The sequence below is a fragment of the Eubalaena glacialis genome, chromosome 7 (assembly GCF_028564815.1).
Source record: "Eubalaena glacialis isolate mEubGla1 chromosome 7, mEubGla1.1.hap2.+ XY, whole genome shotgun sequence".
NCBI lineage: Eukaryota > Metazoa > Chordata > Mammalia > Artiodactyla > Balaenidae > Eubalaena > Eubalaena glacialis.
This window is the reverse complement of record NC_083722.1, coordinates 39,764,475-39,782,114: the sequence shown is the minus strand read 5'-3', so window position 1 is coordinate 39,782,114 and position 17,640 is coordinate 39,764,475. Positions and strand designations below refer to the sequence as shown.

At 42.2% G+C, this 17,640-nt stretch overlaps 1 protein-coding gene across 4 annotated transcripts in view; it reads right to left on the bottom strand.

Annotated features, from left to right (window-relative positions):
* Window positions 1–12,509: 12,509 nt before the first annotated feature.
* The window catches only part of TCP11 (t-complex 11), a 28,337-nt gene continuing 23,206 nt past the window's right edge, over window positions 12,510–17,640 (bottom strand). For 2 of the 4 annotated variants that reach the window (XM_061195130.1, XM_061195132.1), the window contains exons 4-9: window positions 16,122–16,342; window positions 15,244–15,380; window positions 14,766–14,983; window positions 14,490–14,671; window positions 13,572–13,738; window positions 12,510–12,830 (exon numbers count right to left, since the gene is read on the bottom strand). In XM_061195130.1, the coding sequence (XP_061051113.1) occupies window positions 12,598–12,830; window positions 13,572–13,738; window positions 14,490–14,671; window positions 14,766–14,983; window positions 15,244–15,380; window positions 16,122–16,342 (1,158 nt within the window). In that variant the 3' untranslated portion in view covers window positions 12,510–12,597. Of the gene's footprint in view, window positions 12,850–13,571; window positions 13,739–14,489; window positions 14,672–14,765; window positions 14,984–15,243; window positions 15,381–16,121; window positions 16,343–17,640 lie in introns of those variants that run through there. The other 2 variants (XM_061195128.1, XM_061195129.1) reach the window with 2 other exon arrangements.

Genomic DNA, 17,640 nt, shown 5'->3' with positions numbered 1-17,640 from the left:
GAGAAGAGGGTACTATATAATGATAAAAGGTCAATGCACCAAGAAAACATATCAATCCTAAATGTGTATGCACCAAACAACAGAGCTGTAAAATATGTGAAGCAAAAACTGAGTTAAAAAGGGAAATAGACAAATCCACAAATGCTATGGACTGAACTGTGCCCCTCCAAAATTCATATGTTGAAGCCCTAACTCCCAATTTGACTGTATTTGGAAATAGGGCGTTTAGGAGGTAATTAAGGTTAAATTGAGTCATAAGGGTGAGATTCTAATTCAGTAGGATTACTGGCTTTACAAGAAGAGGAAGAGAGAGAGAGAGAGAGAGAAAGAGAGAGATCAATCTCGCCAGACACAGGCACCAAGGAAAGGCCATGTGAAAACACAGCAAGAAGGTGACTGTCTACAAGTCAGGAAGAGAGTCCTCACCAGAAAATGACCCTGCTAGACCTTGATCTGGGGCTTTCCAGCCTCCAGAACTGTGAGAAATAAATTTCTACAGTATATCATTATGGCAGCCTAAGCAGACTAATATCAATCCAACAAATAGAGCTGGAGATTCAACTCAGTTAGAAACTCTGTCAACAGCTGGTAGAACAACTAGAGAGAATATCAGCAAGGATACAGAAGAACTCAACACCATCAACCAACAGGATCTCACTGACAGTATAGAACACTTTGGCCAACAACAGCAGGATGAACATTTTTTTTTCCAAGTGCCCAAGGAACATATACCAAGATAGACCATATCCTGGGCCAAAAATAAACCTCAACAAATTTAGAAGAATTAAAATAATACACAGTGTGTTCCTGAACCACAATAGAATCAAAGTAGAAATCAATAACAAAGATAACAGAAAATTCTCTAAAACACTTGGAAATAACACACTTCTAGGTAATCCATGAGTCAAAGAGAAATAAATCTCAAGGGGAATCAAAATAAATATTAAACTGAATGAAAATGAACATACAACATACCCAAATTTGTGGGACAAGGTAATGTAGTGCTGAGAAGGAAATTCATAGCAGTAAATGCATACACTGGGAAAGAGGAAAAGTCTTAAATCAGTAATCTAGGCTTCTACCCTCAAGAACCTCAAAAAAAAGAGCAAAATAAACACAAAGCAAGGAGAAGGAAGGAAATAATAAAGATAAAAGCAGAAATAAATGAAAATGAAAACAGGAAGTAGGAAAAAATCAATAAAACAAAGAGCTTCTTTTATGATATGATCAATAAAATTCACAAAACTTAGCTAAACTGACAAAGAAAAAAAAGAGAGAGAGAGAGAGAAGACAGATTATCAATATCAGGGATAAAACAATGGCTACTGCTACATACCCTGCAGACATCAGAAGGATAATAATAGAACACTATGCACTAAGTCTAAACATGTAAATTTAACAACTTAGACTAAATAGAACAGTTCCTCAAAAAACATACACTATCACAACTCACCCAATGTGAAATAGATAATTTGAGTAGCACTGTAAAAATTGAATCCATAATTTAAAAAAAAACTCTAAGCCCAGATGATTTCACTGAAGAATTCTACCAAATGTTTAAAGAATAATTAATACCAATTCTACACAATCTGTTTCAGAAAACAGAAGCGTACGAATGCCTCCTAATTCATTTATTCTATAAGCTAATATTACTCTGATGCCAAGACCAACAAAAGAAATACAAAGAAAGAAAACTATAGACCAATACTGCTCTCATGAATGTAGACACAAAAAAATTTGTAACAAAATATTAGCTAATAGAATTCATATATATATAAAAAGAATTATACATCATAACCAAGTAAAGTTCATTCCAGGGCTGCAAGGCTGACCAATATTTGAAGATCAATCCATATAATCCAACATATTAATAAGCTAAAGAAGAAAAAATCACATTATCTTACCAACTGATGCAGAAAAATTTGACAAACACCCATTCATGATTTTTAAAACACTCAGAAAAACGGAAATAGAGGGTGAGTAATAGCTCCCTAAAGATGTCCACATCCCAATTAATCAACAGAACCTGTGAATATGTTACCTTATGTGGCAGAAGATACTTTACAAATGTGATTAAAATCAAGGGTCTTATCCTGGATTATCTAGAACAGCCCAGTATAATCACCAGGGCTATTAAAAAAGGGAGGGGGGGGAACCTTCAAGATGGTGGAGGAGTAAGACGTGGAGATCACCTTCCTCCCCACAAATATATCAAAAATACATCTACATGTGGAACAACTCCTACAGAACACCTACTGAACACTGGCAGAAGACCTCAGACTACCCAAAAGGCAAGAAACTCCCCACATACCTGGGTAGGGCAAAAGAAAAAAGAAAAAAGAGAGACTAAAGAATAGGGATGGGACCTGCACCAGTGGGAGGGAGCTGTGAAGGAGGAAAAGTTTCCACACACTAGGAAGACCCTTCACTGGTGGAGACAGTGGTGGGCAGGGAGGGAAGCTTCGGAGCCACGGAGGAGAGCGCAGCAACAGGGGTGGGGAGGGCAAAGCGGAGAGATTCCCACACAGAGGATTGGTGCCGACCAGCACTCACCAGCCCGAGAGGCTTGTCTGCTCACCCGCCGGAGCGGGCGGGGCTGGGAGCTGAGGCTCGGGCTTCGGTCGGATCGCAGGGAGAGGACTGGGGTTGGCTGCGTGAACACAGTCTGAAGGGGCTAGTGCGCCACAGCTAGCCGGGAGGGAGTCCAGGAAAAAGTCTGGACCTGCCTAAGAGGCAAGAGACCATTGTTTCGGGGTGCACAGGGAGAGGGGATTCAGAGCACCGCCTAAACGAGCTCCAGACACGGGCATGAGCTGCGGCTATCAGCGCGGACACCAGAGACAGGCATGAAACACTAAGGCTGCTGCTGCAGCCACCAAGAAGCCTGTGTGCAAGCACAGGTCACTATCCACACCTCCCCTCCCGGAGCCTGTGCAGCCCACCACTGCCAGGGTCCCATGATCCAGGGACAACTTCCCCGGGAGAACGCACGGCGCGCCTCAGGCTGGTGCAACGTCACGCCAGCCTCTGCTGCCGCATTCTGTACCCCTCCCTCCCCACGGCCTGAGCGAGCCAGGGTCCCCTCATCAACTGCTCCTTTAACCCTGTCCTGTCTGAGCAAAGAACAGATGCCCTCAGGCGACCTACACGCAGAGTCCGGGCCAAATCCAAAGCTGAACCCCAGGAGCTGTGCGAACAAAGAAGAGAAAGGGAAATTTCTCTGTGCAGTCTCAGGAGCAGCAGATTAAATCTCCACAATCAACTTGATGTACCTGCATCTGTGGAACACCTGAATAGACCACGATCATCCCAAAATTGAGGCAGTGGACTTTGGGAGCAACTGTAGACTTGCAGTTTGCCTTCTACATCTAATTTGTTTCTGGTTTTATGTTTATCTTAGTTTAGTATTTAGAGCCTATTATCATTGGTAGATTTGTTTATTGATTTGGTTGACTCTTCCTTTATATATATGTGTGTGTGTGTGTGTGTGTGTGTGTGTGTGTGTACACACATATATAATTCTTTTTTCTTTTCTCTTTTTGTGAGTGTGTATGTGTATGCTTCTTTGTGTGATTTTTGTCTGTATAGGTTTGCTTTTACCATTTGTCCTAGGGTTCTGTGTGTCCATTTTGTTTTGTTTTGTTTTAGTATAGTTTTTAGTGCTTGTTATCATTGGTGGATTTGTTTATCGGTTTGGTTGCTCTCTTCTTTCTTTTTTTTTTTTTTACTACATTTTTAATTTTAATAATATATATTTTTTTATCTTAATAACTTTATTTATTTTATTTTATTATTTTTTTCTTTCTTTTTTTTTTCTCCCTTTTCTTCTGAGCCATGTGGCTGACAGGGTCTTGGTGCTCCAGCTGGGTGTCAGGCCTGAGCCTCTGAGGTGGGAGAGCCAACTTCAGGACACTGGTCCACCAGAGACCTCCTGGCCCCACGTAATATCAATTGGCATGAGTTCTCCCAGAGATCTCCATCTCAACACTAAGACCCAGCTCCACCCAATGACCAGCAAGCTCCAGTGCTGGACACCCCATGCCAAATAACTAGCAAGACAGGAACACAACCCCACCCATTAGCAGAGAGGCTGCCTAAAATCATAATAAGTTCACAGACACCCCAAAACACACCACCAGATGCAGTCCTGCCCACCAGAAAGACAAGATCCAGCCTCATCCACTAGAACACAGGCACCAGTCCCCTCCACCAGAAAGCCTATACAACCCACTGAACCAACCTTACCCACTGGGAGCAGACACCAAAACAACGGGAACTACGAACCTGCAGCCTGCGAAAAGGAGACCCCAAACGCAGTAAGTTAAGCAAAATGAGAAGACAGACAAATACACAGCAGATGAAGGAGCAAGGTAAAAACCCACCAGACCAAACGAAGAGGAAATAGGCAGTCTACCTGAAAAAGAATTCAGAGTAATGATAGTAAAGATGATCCAAAATCTTGGAAATAGAATGGAGAAAATACAAGAAAGGTTTAACAAGGACCTAGAAGAACTAAAGAGCAATCAAACAATGATGAACAACACAATAAATGAAATTAAAAATTCTCTAGAAGGAATCAATAGCAGAATAACTGAGACAGAAGAATGGATAAGTGACCTGGAAGATAAAATAGTGGAAATAACTACCACAGAGCAGAATAAAGAAAAAAGAATGAAAAGAATTGAGGACAGTCTCAGAGACCTCTGGGACAACATTAAATGCACCAACATTCGAATTATAGGGGTCCCAGAAGAAGAAGAGAAAAAGAAAGGGACTGAGAAAATATTTGAAGAGATTTTAGTTGAAAACTTCCCTAATATGGGAAAGGAAATAGTCAATCAAGACCAGGAAGCGCAGAGAGTCCCATACAGGATAAATCCAAGGAGAAACATGCCAAGACACATATTAATCACACTATCGAAAATTAAATACAAAGAAAAAATATTAAAAGCAGCAAGGGAAAAGCAACAAATAACATACAAGGGAATCACCATAAGGTTAACAGCTGATCTTTCAGCAGAAACTCTGCAAGCCAGAAGGGTGAGGCAGGACATATTTAAAGTGATAAAAGGCAAAATCCTACAACCAAGATTACTCTACCCAGCAAGGATCTCATTCAGATTGGACAGAGAAATTAAAACCTTTACAGACAAGCAAAAGCTAAGAGAATTCAGCACCACCAAACCAGCTCTACAACAAATGCTAAAGGAACTTCTCTAGGCAGGAAACGCAAGAGAAGGAAAAGACCTACAAAAACAAACCCAAAACAATTAAGAAAATGGTAATAGGAACATACATATTGATAATTACCTTAAATATAAATGGATTAAATGCTCCAACCAAAAGACACAGACTGGCTGAATGGATACAAAAACAAGATCCGTATATATGCTGTCTACAAGAGACCCACTTCAGACCTAGGGACACGTAAGACTGAAAGTGAGGGGATGGAAAAAGATATTCCATGCAAATGGAAATCAAAAGAAAGCTGGAGTAGCAATTCTCATATCAGACAAAATAGACTTTAAAATAAAGACTATTACAAGAGACAAAGAAGGACACTACATAATGATCAAGGGATCAATCCAAGAAGAAGCTATAACAATTGTAAATATTTACGCACCCAACATAGGAGCACCTCAATACATAAGGCAAATGCTAACAGCCAGAAAAGGGGAAATCGACAGTAACACAATCATAGTAGGGGACTTTAACACCCCACTTTCACCAAGTGAAATGATACATTAAACAAGATGGACAAAAAAAAAAAAAAAAAAAACAAGATGGACTTTAATGATACATTAAGATGGACTTTAAATGATACATTAAACAAGATGGACTTAATTGATATTTACAGGACATTCCATCCAAAAACAACAGAATACACTTTCTTCTCAAGTGCTCATGGAACATTCTCCAGGACAGATAATATCTTGGGTCACAAATCAAGCCTTGGTAAATTTAAGAAAATTGAAATCGTATCAAGTATCTTTTCTGACCACAATGCTATGAGACTAGATATCAATTACAGGAAAACATCTGTAAAAAATACAAACACATGGAGGCTAAACAATACACTACTAAATAACCAAGAGATCACTGAAGAAATCAAAGAGGAAATAAAAAAATACCTAGAAACAAATGACAATGAAAACACGATGATCCAAAACCTATGGGATGCAGCAAAAGCAGTTCTAAGAGGGAAGTTTATAGCAATACAATCCTACCTCAAGAAACAAGAAACATCTCAAATAAACAACCTAACCTTACACCTAAAGGAATTAGAGAAAGAAGAACAAAAAAAAAACCCCCAAAGTTAGCAGAAGGAAAGAAATCATAAAGATCAGATCAGAAATAAATGAAAAAGAAATGAAGGAAATGATAGCAAAGATCAAAAAAGCTAAAAGCTGGTTCTTTGAGAAGATAAACAAAATCGATAAACCATTAGCCAGACTCATCAAGAAAAAAAGGGAGAAGACTCAAATCAATAGAATTAGAAATGAAAAAGGAGAAGTAACAACTGACACTGCAGAGATACAAAGGATCATGAGAGATTACTACAAGCAACTCTATGCCAATAAAATGGACAACCTGGAAGAAATGGACAAATTCTTAGAAAAGCACAACCTTCCGAGACTGAACCAGGAAGAAATAGAAAATATAAACAGACCGACCACAAGCACTGAAATTCACACTGTGATTTAAAATCTTCCAACAGGGCTTCCCTGGTGGCGCAGTGGTTAAGAATCCACCTGCCAATGCAGAGGACACTGGTTTGAGCCCTGATCCAGGAAGATCCCACATGCCAAGGAGCAACTAAGCCCGTGTGCCACAACTACTGAGCCTGCACTCTAGAGCCCACGAGCCACAACTACTGAAGCCTGTGTGCCTACAGCCTGTGCTCCGCAACAAGAGAAGCCACCTCAATGAGAAGCCCACGCACCACAACGAAGAGAAGCCCCCACTTGCTGCAACTAGAGAAAGCCCGTGCGCAGCCACAAAGACCCAGTGCAGCCAAACATAAATAAATAAACAAAAACAAAAACAAAACAACCAAAAAAACAAATCTTTAAAAAAAAAAATCTTCCAACAAACAAAAGCCCAGGACCAGATGGCTTCACAGGAGAATTCTATCAAACATTTAGAGAAGAGCTAACACCCATCCTTCTCAAACTCTTCCAAAATATAGCAGAGGGAGGAACACTCCCAAACTCATTCTACAAGGCCACCATCACCCTGATACCAAAATCAGACAAAGATATCACAAAAAAAGAAAACTACAGGCCAATATCACTGATGAACATAGATCCAAAAATCCTCAACAAAATACTAGCAAACAGAATCCAGCAGCACATTAAAAGGATCATACACCATGATCAAGCAGGATTTATCCCAGGGATGCAAGGGTTCTTCAATATATGCAAATCAATCAATGTGATAGACCATATTAACAAATTGAAGGAAAAAATCCATATGATCATCTCAATAGATGCAGAAAAAGATTTCAACAAAATTCAACACCCATTTATGATAAAAACCCTCCAGAAAGTAGGCATAGAGGGAACTTACCTCAACATAATAAAGGCCATATATGACAAACCCACAGCCAACATCATCCTCAATGGTGCAAAACTGAAACCATTTCCACTAAGATCAGGAACAAGACAAGGTTGCCCACTCTCACCACTATAATTCAACATAGTTTTGGAAGTTTTAGCCACAGCAATCAGAGAAGGAAAAGAAATAAAAGGAATCCAAATCGGAAAAGAAGAAGTAAAACTGTCACTGTTTGCAGATGACATGATACTATACATAGAGAATCCTAAAGATGCCACCAGAAAACTACTAGAACTAATCAATGAATTTGGTAAAGTAGCAGGATATAAAATTAATGCACAGAAATCTCTTGCATTCCTATACACTAATGATGAAAAATCTGAAAGACAAATTAAGGAAATGCTCCCATTTACCATTGCAACAAAAAGAATAAAATACCTAGGAATAAACCTACCTGACAAAAGACCTGTATGCAGAAAACTATAAGACACTGATGAAAGAAATTAAAGATAATACAAACAGATGGAGAGATATACCATGTTCTTGGATTGGAAGAATCAAAATTGTGAAAATGACTATACTACCCAAAGCAATCTACAGATTCAATGCAATCTCTATCAAACTCCCAATGGCATTTTTCACAGAACTAGAACAAAAAATTTCACAATTTGTATGGAGACACAAAAGACCCCGAATAGCCAAAGCAATCTTGAGAAAGAAAAATGGAGCTGGAGGAATCAGACTCCCTGACTTCAGACTATACTACAAAACTACAGTAATCAAGACAGTATGGTACTGGCACAAAAACAGAAATATAGATCAGTGGAACAGGATAGAAAATCCAGACATAAACCCATGCTCCTACGGTCATTATCTTTGATAAAGGAGGCAAGACTATACAGTGGAGAAAAGACAGCCTCTTCAATAAGTGGTGCTGGGAAAACTTGACAGCTACATGTAAAAGAATGAAATTAGAACACTCCCTAATACCATACACAAAAATAAATTCAAAATGGATTAAAGACCTAAATGTAAGGCCAGACACTATAAAACTCCTAGAGGAAAACATAGGCAGAACACTCCATGACATAAATCACAGCAAGATCCTTTTTGACCCACCTCCTAGAATAAGGGAAATAAAAACAAAAATAAACAAATGGGACCTAATGAAACTTAAAAGCTTCTGCACAGCAAAGGAAACCATAAACAAGACGAAAAGACATCCTTCAGAATGGGAGAAAATATTTGCAAATGAAAAACTGACAAAGGATTAATCTCCAAAATATACAAGCAGCTCATGCAGCTCAATATCACAAAAACAAACAACTCAATCCAAAAATGGGCAGAAGACCTAAACAGACACTTCTCCAAAGAAGACATACAGATGGCCAACAAATGCATGAAAAAGTGCTCAACATCACTAATCATTAGAGAAATGCAAATCAAAACCACAATGAGGTATCACCTCACACCAGTCAGAATGGCCATCAACAAAAAATCTACAAACAATAAATACTGGAGAGAGTGTGGAGAAAAGGAAACCCTCTTGCACTGTGTGTGGGAATGTAAATTGATACAGCCACTATGCAGAACAGTATGGAGGTTCCTTAAAAAACTAAAAATAGAACTACCATATGACCCAGCAATCCCACTACTGAGCATATACCCTGAGAAAACCATAATTCAAAAAGAGTCATGTACCACAATGTTCACTGCAGCACTATTTACAATAGCCAGGACATGGAAGCAATCTAAGTGTCCATCGACAGATGAATGGATAAAGATGTGGCACATATATACAACAGAATATTACTCAGCCATAAAAAGAAATGAAATTGTGTTATTTGTAGTGAGGTGGATGGACCTAGAGTCTGTCATACAGAGCGAATTAAGTCAGAAGAGAAAAACAAATACTGTATGTTAACACATATATATGGAATCTATTTTAAAAAATGATTCTGAGGAACCTAGGGGCAGGACAGGAATAAAGACACAGACGTAGAGAATGGACTTGAGGACATGGAGAGGGGGAAGGGTAAGCTGGGACGAAGTGAGAGAGTGGCATTGACATATATACACTACCAAATGTAAAATAGCTAGCTAGTGGAAAGCACCCGCATAGTACAGGGAGATCAGCTCGGTGCCTTGTGACCACCTAGAGGGGTGGGATAGGGAAGGTGGGAGGGAGACGCAAGAGGGAGGAGATATGGGGATATATGTATACGTATAGCTGATTCACTTTGTTATACAGCAGAAACTAACACAACACTGTAAAGCAATTATACTCCAATAAAGATGTTTAAAAAAAAAAAAGGGAGGGAGGAGGGTCAAAGTAAGAGAGGAGACACTATGAAAGCAATGGTTTAGTGACGTGCTTAGAAGCTGGAGGAAAGGGCTACTAGCCAAGGAATGTGCACAGTCTCTAGAAGCTGTTTTAGTTTCCTAGGGCTACTGTAACAAAGCACCACAAACTGGGTGGCTTAAACAGATAATACATTTGTTTTATCTGAGGTACAAGTCTGAAATCAGGGTGTCAGCAGAGTTGGTTCCTTCTAAGGCTCTGAGGGAGAATCTGTCCCATTCCTCTTTTCTAGCTTCTGGTAGCCTGAAGTAGACGGCATTCTCCCTGATTCTTCACATTGTTGTACTTCTGTATGTGTCTGTCCCTTCATGTGACACATGTCTTTTCATAAGGACACCAGTCAGATTGGATCAGGGTCCCACACAATTCCAGTATAACCTCACATTAACTAAGTACATCTATAATGACCCTATTTATAAATGAGGTCACATTCTGAGGTATTGGGGGTTAGGACTTCAACATATGAATTTGGGGGCGGGGAGTGGGGGAGACACAACCCATAACAATTACCTATGTGATTAAGTTGATCTTAAAATGGGGAGATTATCCTGGATTATGTGAGTGGGCCCTAAATCCAATCAGAAATATCCTTATAAGAGAGAGGCAGAGGGAGATTAGATACACACAGATGACGACCATGGGACCCTGAGGTGACCATGGAGGCCTAGACTAGACTAATGCAGCCACAGGTAAAGGAATACCAGCAGCCAGTAGAAGCTGAAAGAGGCAAGGAACCGATTCTCCCCGAGAGCCTCCAGAGGAAATATGGCCCTGCCAACACTCTGATTTCAGTCCAATGAACTGATTTTTGATTTCTGCAACTAGACACTAGTGATAGCTGCACAACATTGTGAGTGTACAAAATGTCACTAATGGTAAATTTCTATATTATGTGTATTTTATCACAAATCAAAGTATATATCCCTCAAACTGTGGGCAGGATTGAATGGAGCTATCTTTCTTTGTTGAGGTCAGGATCCCTGTCTCCTCCACATGGAAGCACAAGAAAATCAACTCAAAATTTCTAAGAAATCAATCGTTCCGGATTTTAATTATGAAGTACAAAGCAAAGTTCTATTGTCAGCCCAGTATCTGCACCCACCAGCCAGGCAGTCCTCTTCTCAGGAACCCCTTCAGAGCACTTCTGCCTCTGAGATAAGGAGGCTTCCAAAATATGGATTTTTAACAAATTCAAATAGTTGCAAATCAGAGACTCCATCTAGGCAAGCCTCACTGTCTATTAAACACATCCTTTTTCTGGGCTTCCCCATCTCGAGGATGTCCAGCTACAAGACTGGAAACTGAACAATCCAGGCCCTCCAGCTTTTCTGGTTATAGTAAAGGTCCACTGTTGGCCTGGCTCTGTCACCCATCTAGGCTCTACTCTCTAAAAAAGGAAGTCAATCAGGAGAAATCCTGGGCTAATGGACCTCAAATCCCCCTTCAGATGTTCTTCCTAGACTTCCTATATGTTCTTCCTATATTCAGCTCTCTCCATCTCCTGAAATGGTGAGAACATTGATTGTCTTCACCCTACCTTGAGAGCAGGTGAGTGAGTTTCCATTTTCTCTCTTATCCATTACCAAAAAAGGGCCAAATGTGAAGGGAACATTTCCTCATTTTCGCTGTCCTAGGTCAGGGCTGGTCTGCTGTGGTCTGCCTGAGAATGAGGGGCTGGATCTCAACCAGCCCAGGAGACAAGCCCAGGTCCTTCCTAGAACAGCTCTCATTTGTGATGCCAACAGCAGAGCTCACAACCACAACTGCCAGGGACAGTCCCAGTCTGGAGGTGGGAAGAAGGGAGGCGGGTGTTCCACACCGGGATGCCCACATGGCCTCTGTCGGGAAGAACAGGGGCTTCTAAGCTTAGAGAGGAGGGAACAGGAGACTCGCTCAGCCACTCAGCTAGAGAACAGGACCTAGGATAAACCTGACCAAACCAGTCACTGATCCAACTGGCCAAGACTGAACTCTGGACACCTGAGAGAGAGAGAGCACAGGAACTCGGACCTGTCCTCAGCAGCACGCCTGCTATGAGCCAACATCCACTGTCATCTGGCCCCAGCTAGCACCCTGCTTCGGAACCCCTGCAACAGAAGAGAAAGCTGAGGCTCCCACTCTTCCTGACCTCTTGTGGCATCATTTGAAACCTTCAGGGGAATTTGGTCCTGGAAATGAGGTTTCTAATAACTTTTTTCAGTCACACCCAATCCTGAAAACTGAATTAGACAAAACAAATTTCTGACTTCCAGAAATATACTCACATTTTGGATAATTCCACAGAATTCTCAGAGCCCTCAGAGCAATGCTTTACCCTCAGAGAAAATGTTATATAATGTTATAGTACCTGCGTGTCTTGGCTTCTCAGCTTTGCGTGCTGAAGGCAGCACCTGGAGGAAAAACCAGGGCCTGCCGGCTGCTCACTAGTGGGGGGCCGAGGACACAGGGCCTGGCCACGGCTGCCGCACAGGAAGCGAGGGGTTTGCTTGCAGTTCAGAAGTTTATTAGTGAATGAGTTTGGGCCAGCCAGTGTTTACACGCTTGGTCACTGCAGCGTAGTGTACTGGCTGCAGACGGGGAGAGGGCTTGCTGCTCTGCTGGTCACTGGTGATGTCACCCCAAGAGAATGATGGGCTTCTCTCCTGGGTCCAAGGTACCAGGGCTTGGAGCCAGTGCCATCAGAGAGACCCCACTTCTGTCTCCAGTGCCTGGGCTGGGGGGATGAGGGTTTTTAAGATCTCCGTGTAGTAGGGGCCAAACACCTGCTGATTGTGGTGTGTTAAGTTGACGAACTTTTGGCCCAGTTCTGCCAGCTCTGCCTCAATGAGGGTAAGGCCTCCAGGGAGGTCTAGCAGAGACCGCTGCACACCAAGAACCAAACAGCATTTGAGGAACAAGTGGATCCGCTGATCTGTGAGGAGGAATAGACAGTGAGAAGGGAAAGAGCAAACAACTTTCAGGCAGAAACACTGCCCCCTGCACTCTACTCACCCAAGTTCAAAGTTAACTGAGATATTCACTGACCTACCCACTCACCTAGACATAAGGAAATTTGTTTTGTTTGGGAAGGGGGCTGCTACCTAACTCCCAAGGACAAAGCAAAGATCCAAAACTAGTGGGCTAGCACATTTCTATTCAAAAGATTCCTTAAGTATTCATCAGTTAAATCCTGGTATTTGACATAACAGGAGGATCTTTGACTGACCCTTCAGATGGCTGAGGTTAAGAGCAAGGTCAAGTGGTCAAGTTCATGGCCACCATTCCAACATGGGACAGGGGAAATCCCTGCTTTGGGAACATGTCCTCCAGCCTAATTCGGCATCAAATTCTTGTTGGCAGGGAGTGGGTGTCACATGTCTTAGACTGCAGCCAAAAATGACCCAGAAGGCCAGGGATGACTTAACCAGATTGGCTGGACAGTATGCCACACCTAGAAGCCATGAATTCCCGGTACAAATCCTCCTTAAACCATAGAGTCAGTCTTTAAACTAAAAGGGATATATTTGCAACCCAGCATTATGCAAAAACTAAAGCCTACACAGTGACTTGCCCAATCATCATGCCCTTTATCGTTAAATGGTTCAGTAAGCACCTTCCAGGGTGGGGATCGGCTCTCCCCTCGACATTCTCACCACCCCACAGGCATGCTCACCAATGACACTGTGGACACAGTTCTCCTTCTTGGTGATGTTCTGGAGCTCTCCTATCAGCGATGCTGTGTTGTCGCTGCTCAGAGCAGCAAGGCCCATGTTCTTGAGGCTCCGATGGATTTCCTGAGACACCTGTTCACTCACAGTCAGCATAGCCTCCTCCTCAGGCCTAGACCGTGAAGGAGAGTAAGCTGGTACCCAGGGGTGGCCCTGAGCCCCGAAGCTCCACACCAGAAGTCGGGCCCATGTGAGGGAGATGCCCAGCCACTCTTCTGCCCTCACCCCAGGCCCTGGAAGCACAGAGCCCAGTGGGCAGGGTCAGTGTCTTCACTGTTACCCTCCAGATACTGACTTCTCTGTATGATACCATGTTCTTCTTCTTAGAAAACAAGATAAACTATAAAATCAACTCTGGACAAGGGTTTTGTATCCACTCAGTATTCTTTAGCCCCATGGGATTTATTTATATATGCAAATTTTTAACACTTTCTTGGACATTTTCCATGGTCATTTGTCCTACTCTCACCAATTACAACGACAAACCTGGCCTTCTGATTCCGCTTTGTCCTTTGGTGTGACACCCTGCAGTCAGTGGATATTCAATCAACATTGCTGACTGACTGGCTGACTCCTGGAGATACGTATGACCAGCCCACTCAACTAGATAAAGACTCTTCTGTAGCAAGCAAGATAATGAATCATTTTATAGTAAACTATCCTCCATACTACCCTTTTGGAAGAAAGTTTTATTTTTCTTTGTTACAAGCCTCAAGGCCACTTATGGAAAGATACCAACAATCTTTGTGAATGATTCCAAAGGGCCTTTCTGTGGTTTGCTGTGGAACGTAAGGCATCCTTCATTACCTGCCTGTGCCTTCATATCACCTATCGTTACTCTAAGAAAGATCTACGCAACTCACCTGGACTTAAACTCCTCCATCAGGGCTTTGGTTATGCGTTTCAGCTTATCCACAAACTGAGGCGAGCCAAACAGAACACTGCCAGAGAAACTGCTGGCCACTAGCAAGACCGAGGCCAGGATGGTTAACTGGCGCAGCTGGGCCTCCAGCTCCTGCAGCTGGGCTCTGTCCATCAGCAGGGTCTGGGGAAGCAGGCAGAGAGGGCTGTCAGGAGAGGAGGGTCCCCATGCAAGTCCTCAGTCCCAGACAACAAGGCAAGGCCCCCCACAGTCCTACCTCAGGGAACTCTTCATCTTCCGGGTCCCAGAGGAGGAGGTTCAGGAAGCCCTGGGACAGCACCATTTTGGGGCTGAGGGGCTCCGGGCTGTTGGCTGCCTCACTTGGAGAGGGGCAGACCACACTGGAGGAGTCGGGAGTGTCAGGGCAGCTAGGCGGCGGCGTGGAGAGGTCTGCCGCCGCTCGGGTCAGCCACTTGGTAGTGTGATCGAGGAGGCCTGTGACAGGAAGAGTGAGTAATTATCTTCAGCTCCTATATCCCTGAGGCCTTGGGACGAAGATTCAAGATCTCCTCCTCCTCAATAAGTAAATGCTTTGGTTGGGGGAAGTCTTTCTGGCTTAGATAACTATTCCTTCTGCCACCCCCATCCGAGGAAGAAACTTTCTGCTCCTAAAAAGAGGCAGAGTACTCTCTCACATCATTAAAGTCAGACCCAAAGTCATATTCCCTGCTCCTGCCCTCAAGTTATATACATACTAGGCTGCTTGTTGAGGAGTTCCTGAAATTTAGCTCGTTCATACTGGATGGAATGTTCCTGCAGTTGGGGCTGAAGGCTCTGGATAGTGTAGTTCACCATGTCCATTTTCATCAGGCCCAGAACCTGGAAGATTCCTCTGACACAGGAGGAAATAGAATATTTATACTATGAAAGGAAATGCAGTAAAGGGGAACCTACACAAGATATCATTAAATCACCATATTCTAGAGGTAGGAGGGGCTTTAAAACTAATTTAGTCCTGCCTCCTAAATTTACAAAAGATGGCACTGCGGCCTAGGACCCAAGGCCCAGAGTGAGTAAGTGAGTGAGTGGCAGAGCTAGGAAAAGATAAGTCTCTGGATGTTAAAGCCTTCAGACCTTTCCACAACAGTCATTCTATGTCTCTTAAAAAAAGAGTAGTCAGTGGAAGGAAACACACCAGCATGCCGACAAATCTCTCTGGGAAGTGGGATTTTAGCTGATGTTATTTCTGATGCTATTTTTGGACAATTCACTTTTTTTTTTTTTTAAACTTTCTGGGTCATGGTTTCTATAGCTCTGAAAAAGGGGTAACCTCCCATCCCTATCCCTCATATTGTGTGAAATGTAATAAGAAAACCTGGGATAGGGATGTTTGAATTCCTTGGAAGAAAGGATTACATACTCCAATGATTTATGGTAGGATGGTGTATAGGGGGCCAATCAATCTAAGGCCATCTTTGGAAAAGAAAAGATAATAGACCAGAGAAAAGAGGAGTTAGTCAGGTCTTCAGTAGGGAAGAGCCAGCCAAGACAGAGGCTGTGACCCAGTGTCTGGCCCAGCTGTGCCCGGCCCAGGGGCTGAGGCAGGTTTCAAGAAACTCGTCAAGTTTCACACCTCAGTAACCGAACAGGGTCTGTGATGTTCTCTAGTTTCTGCACTGCTTCATCTCGAACAGGTGCACACAGCAGAGTCATCATGTTGAGAATGTACTTAGAGAGATGAGGGACATTCAGGGCCCCGTGTTCTGCTTCCTGCTTAAGGAGGTTCATGTCCAGGCCTTCTTCGATCTCACTTCTTAGGCGGTTCTGGCGTGGTAATAGCAGTGACAGCAAGATCTGCCCAGGAAAGAAAGTCAAAGGAGAAGTTGCTTTCTGTTCAGAGCCCTAAACTTTCTCTAATGGACAATCCCTTTAGCCAAAGACATCCCAGCCTGTGTCTTTTAAGGATCAAGAAGTTATGGAGAATAGTATGGAGGTTCCTTTAAAAACTAAAAATAGAGCTACCATATGATACAGCAATCCCACTCCAGGACGTATATCCAGAGAAAACCATAATTCAAAATGATACATGCACCCCAATGTTCAACTGCAGCACTATTTACAGTAGCCAGGACATGGAATCAACCTAAATGTCTATTGACAGAGGAATGGATAAAGAAGATGTCATACATATATATACAACAAAATATTACTCAGCCTTAAAAAAAGAACGAAATACCATTTGCATTGATGGACCTAGAGAGTGTCATACTGAGTGAAGTCAGACAGAGAAAGACAAACATCATATGATATCGCTTATATGTGGAATCTAAAAAAATGGTACAAATGAACCTATTTACAAAACAGAAATAGAGTCACAGCTGTAGAAAACAAATTTATGGTTACCAGGGGGAAAGCAGTGGTGGTGTGGGGGGATAAATTGGGAGATTGGGATTGACATATACACAATAGTATATATAAAATAGATAGTTAATAAGGACCCACTGTATAGCACAGGGAACTCTTCTCAATACTCTGTAATGACCTATGTGGGAAAAGAATCTAAAAAAGAGTGGATATACGTATATGTATAACTGATTCACTTTGCCGTACAGCAGAAACTAACACAACATTGTAAAATCAACTATACTCCAATTAAAAAAAAAAAAAAAAGAAGTTAGGTCCCTAAATTTCCTAGAGGATATTATTTATCTTTGTTTAGGGGCCAATGACAGTTCGAGGGTTTAGGGGATCACTGATAGCAACAGTATATCATTTTCTATGCAGATTGAGATAAAGAGATGAATAAAGTCAAGGGGTATGGTAAAAAGAAATGCAAGGTACAACAAATATAAAATACACACCACCACACAGTGGTGAGGTACTCTTAATTTACCAAAGGAAGCATTTTTTAGATTATTTTACTTGAAAGGGCAAGAATGAAATAGGCAAAGGAACTGTTAAAAGTCCCTTGAGAGATTGGTTCAAGATGGCGGAGTAGAAGGACGTGCTCTCACTCCCTCTTGCGAGAGCATTGGAATCACAACTAACTGCTGAACAATCATTGACAAGAAGACACTGGAACTCACCAAAAAAGATACCCCACTACCAAAGACAAAGGAGAAGCCACAGTGAGACGGTAGGAGGGGCGCAAT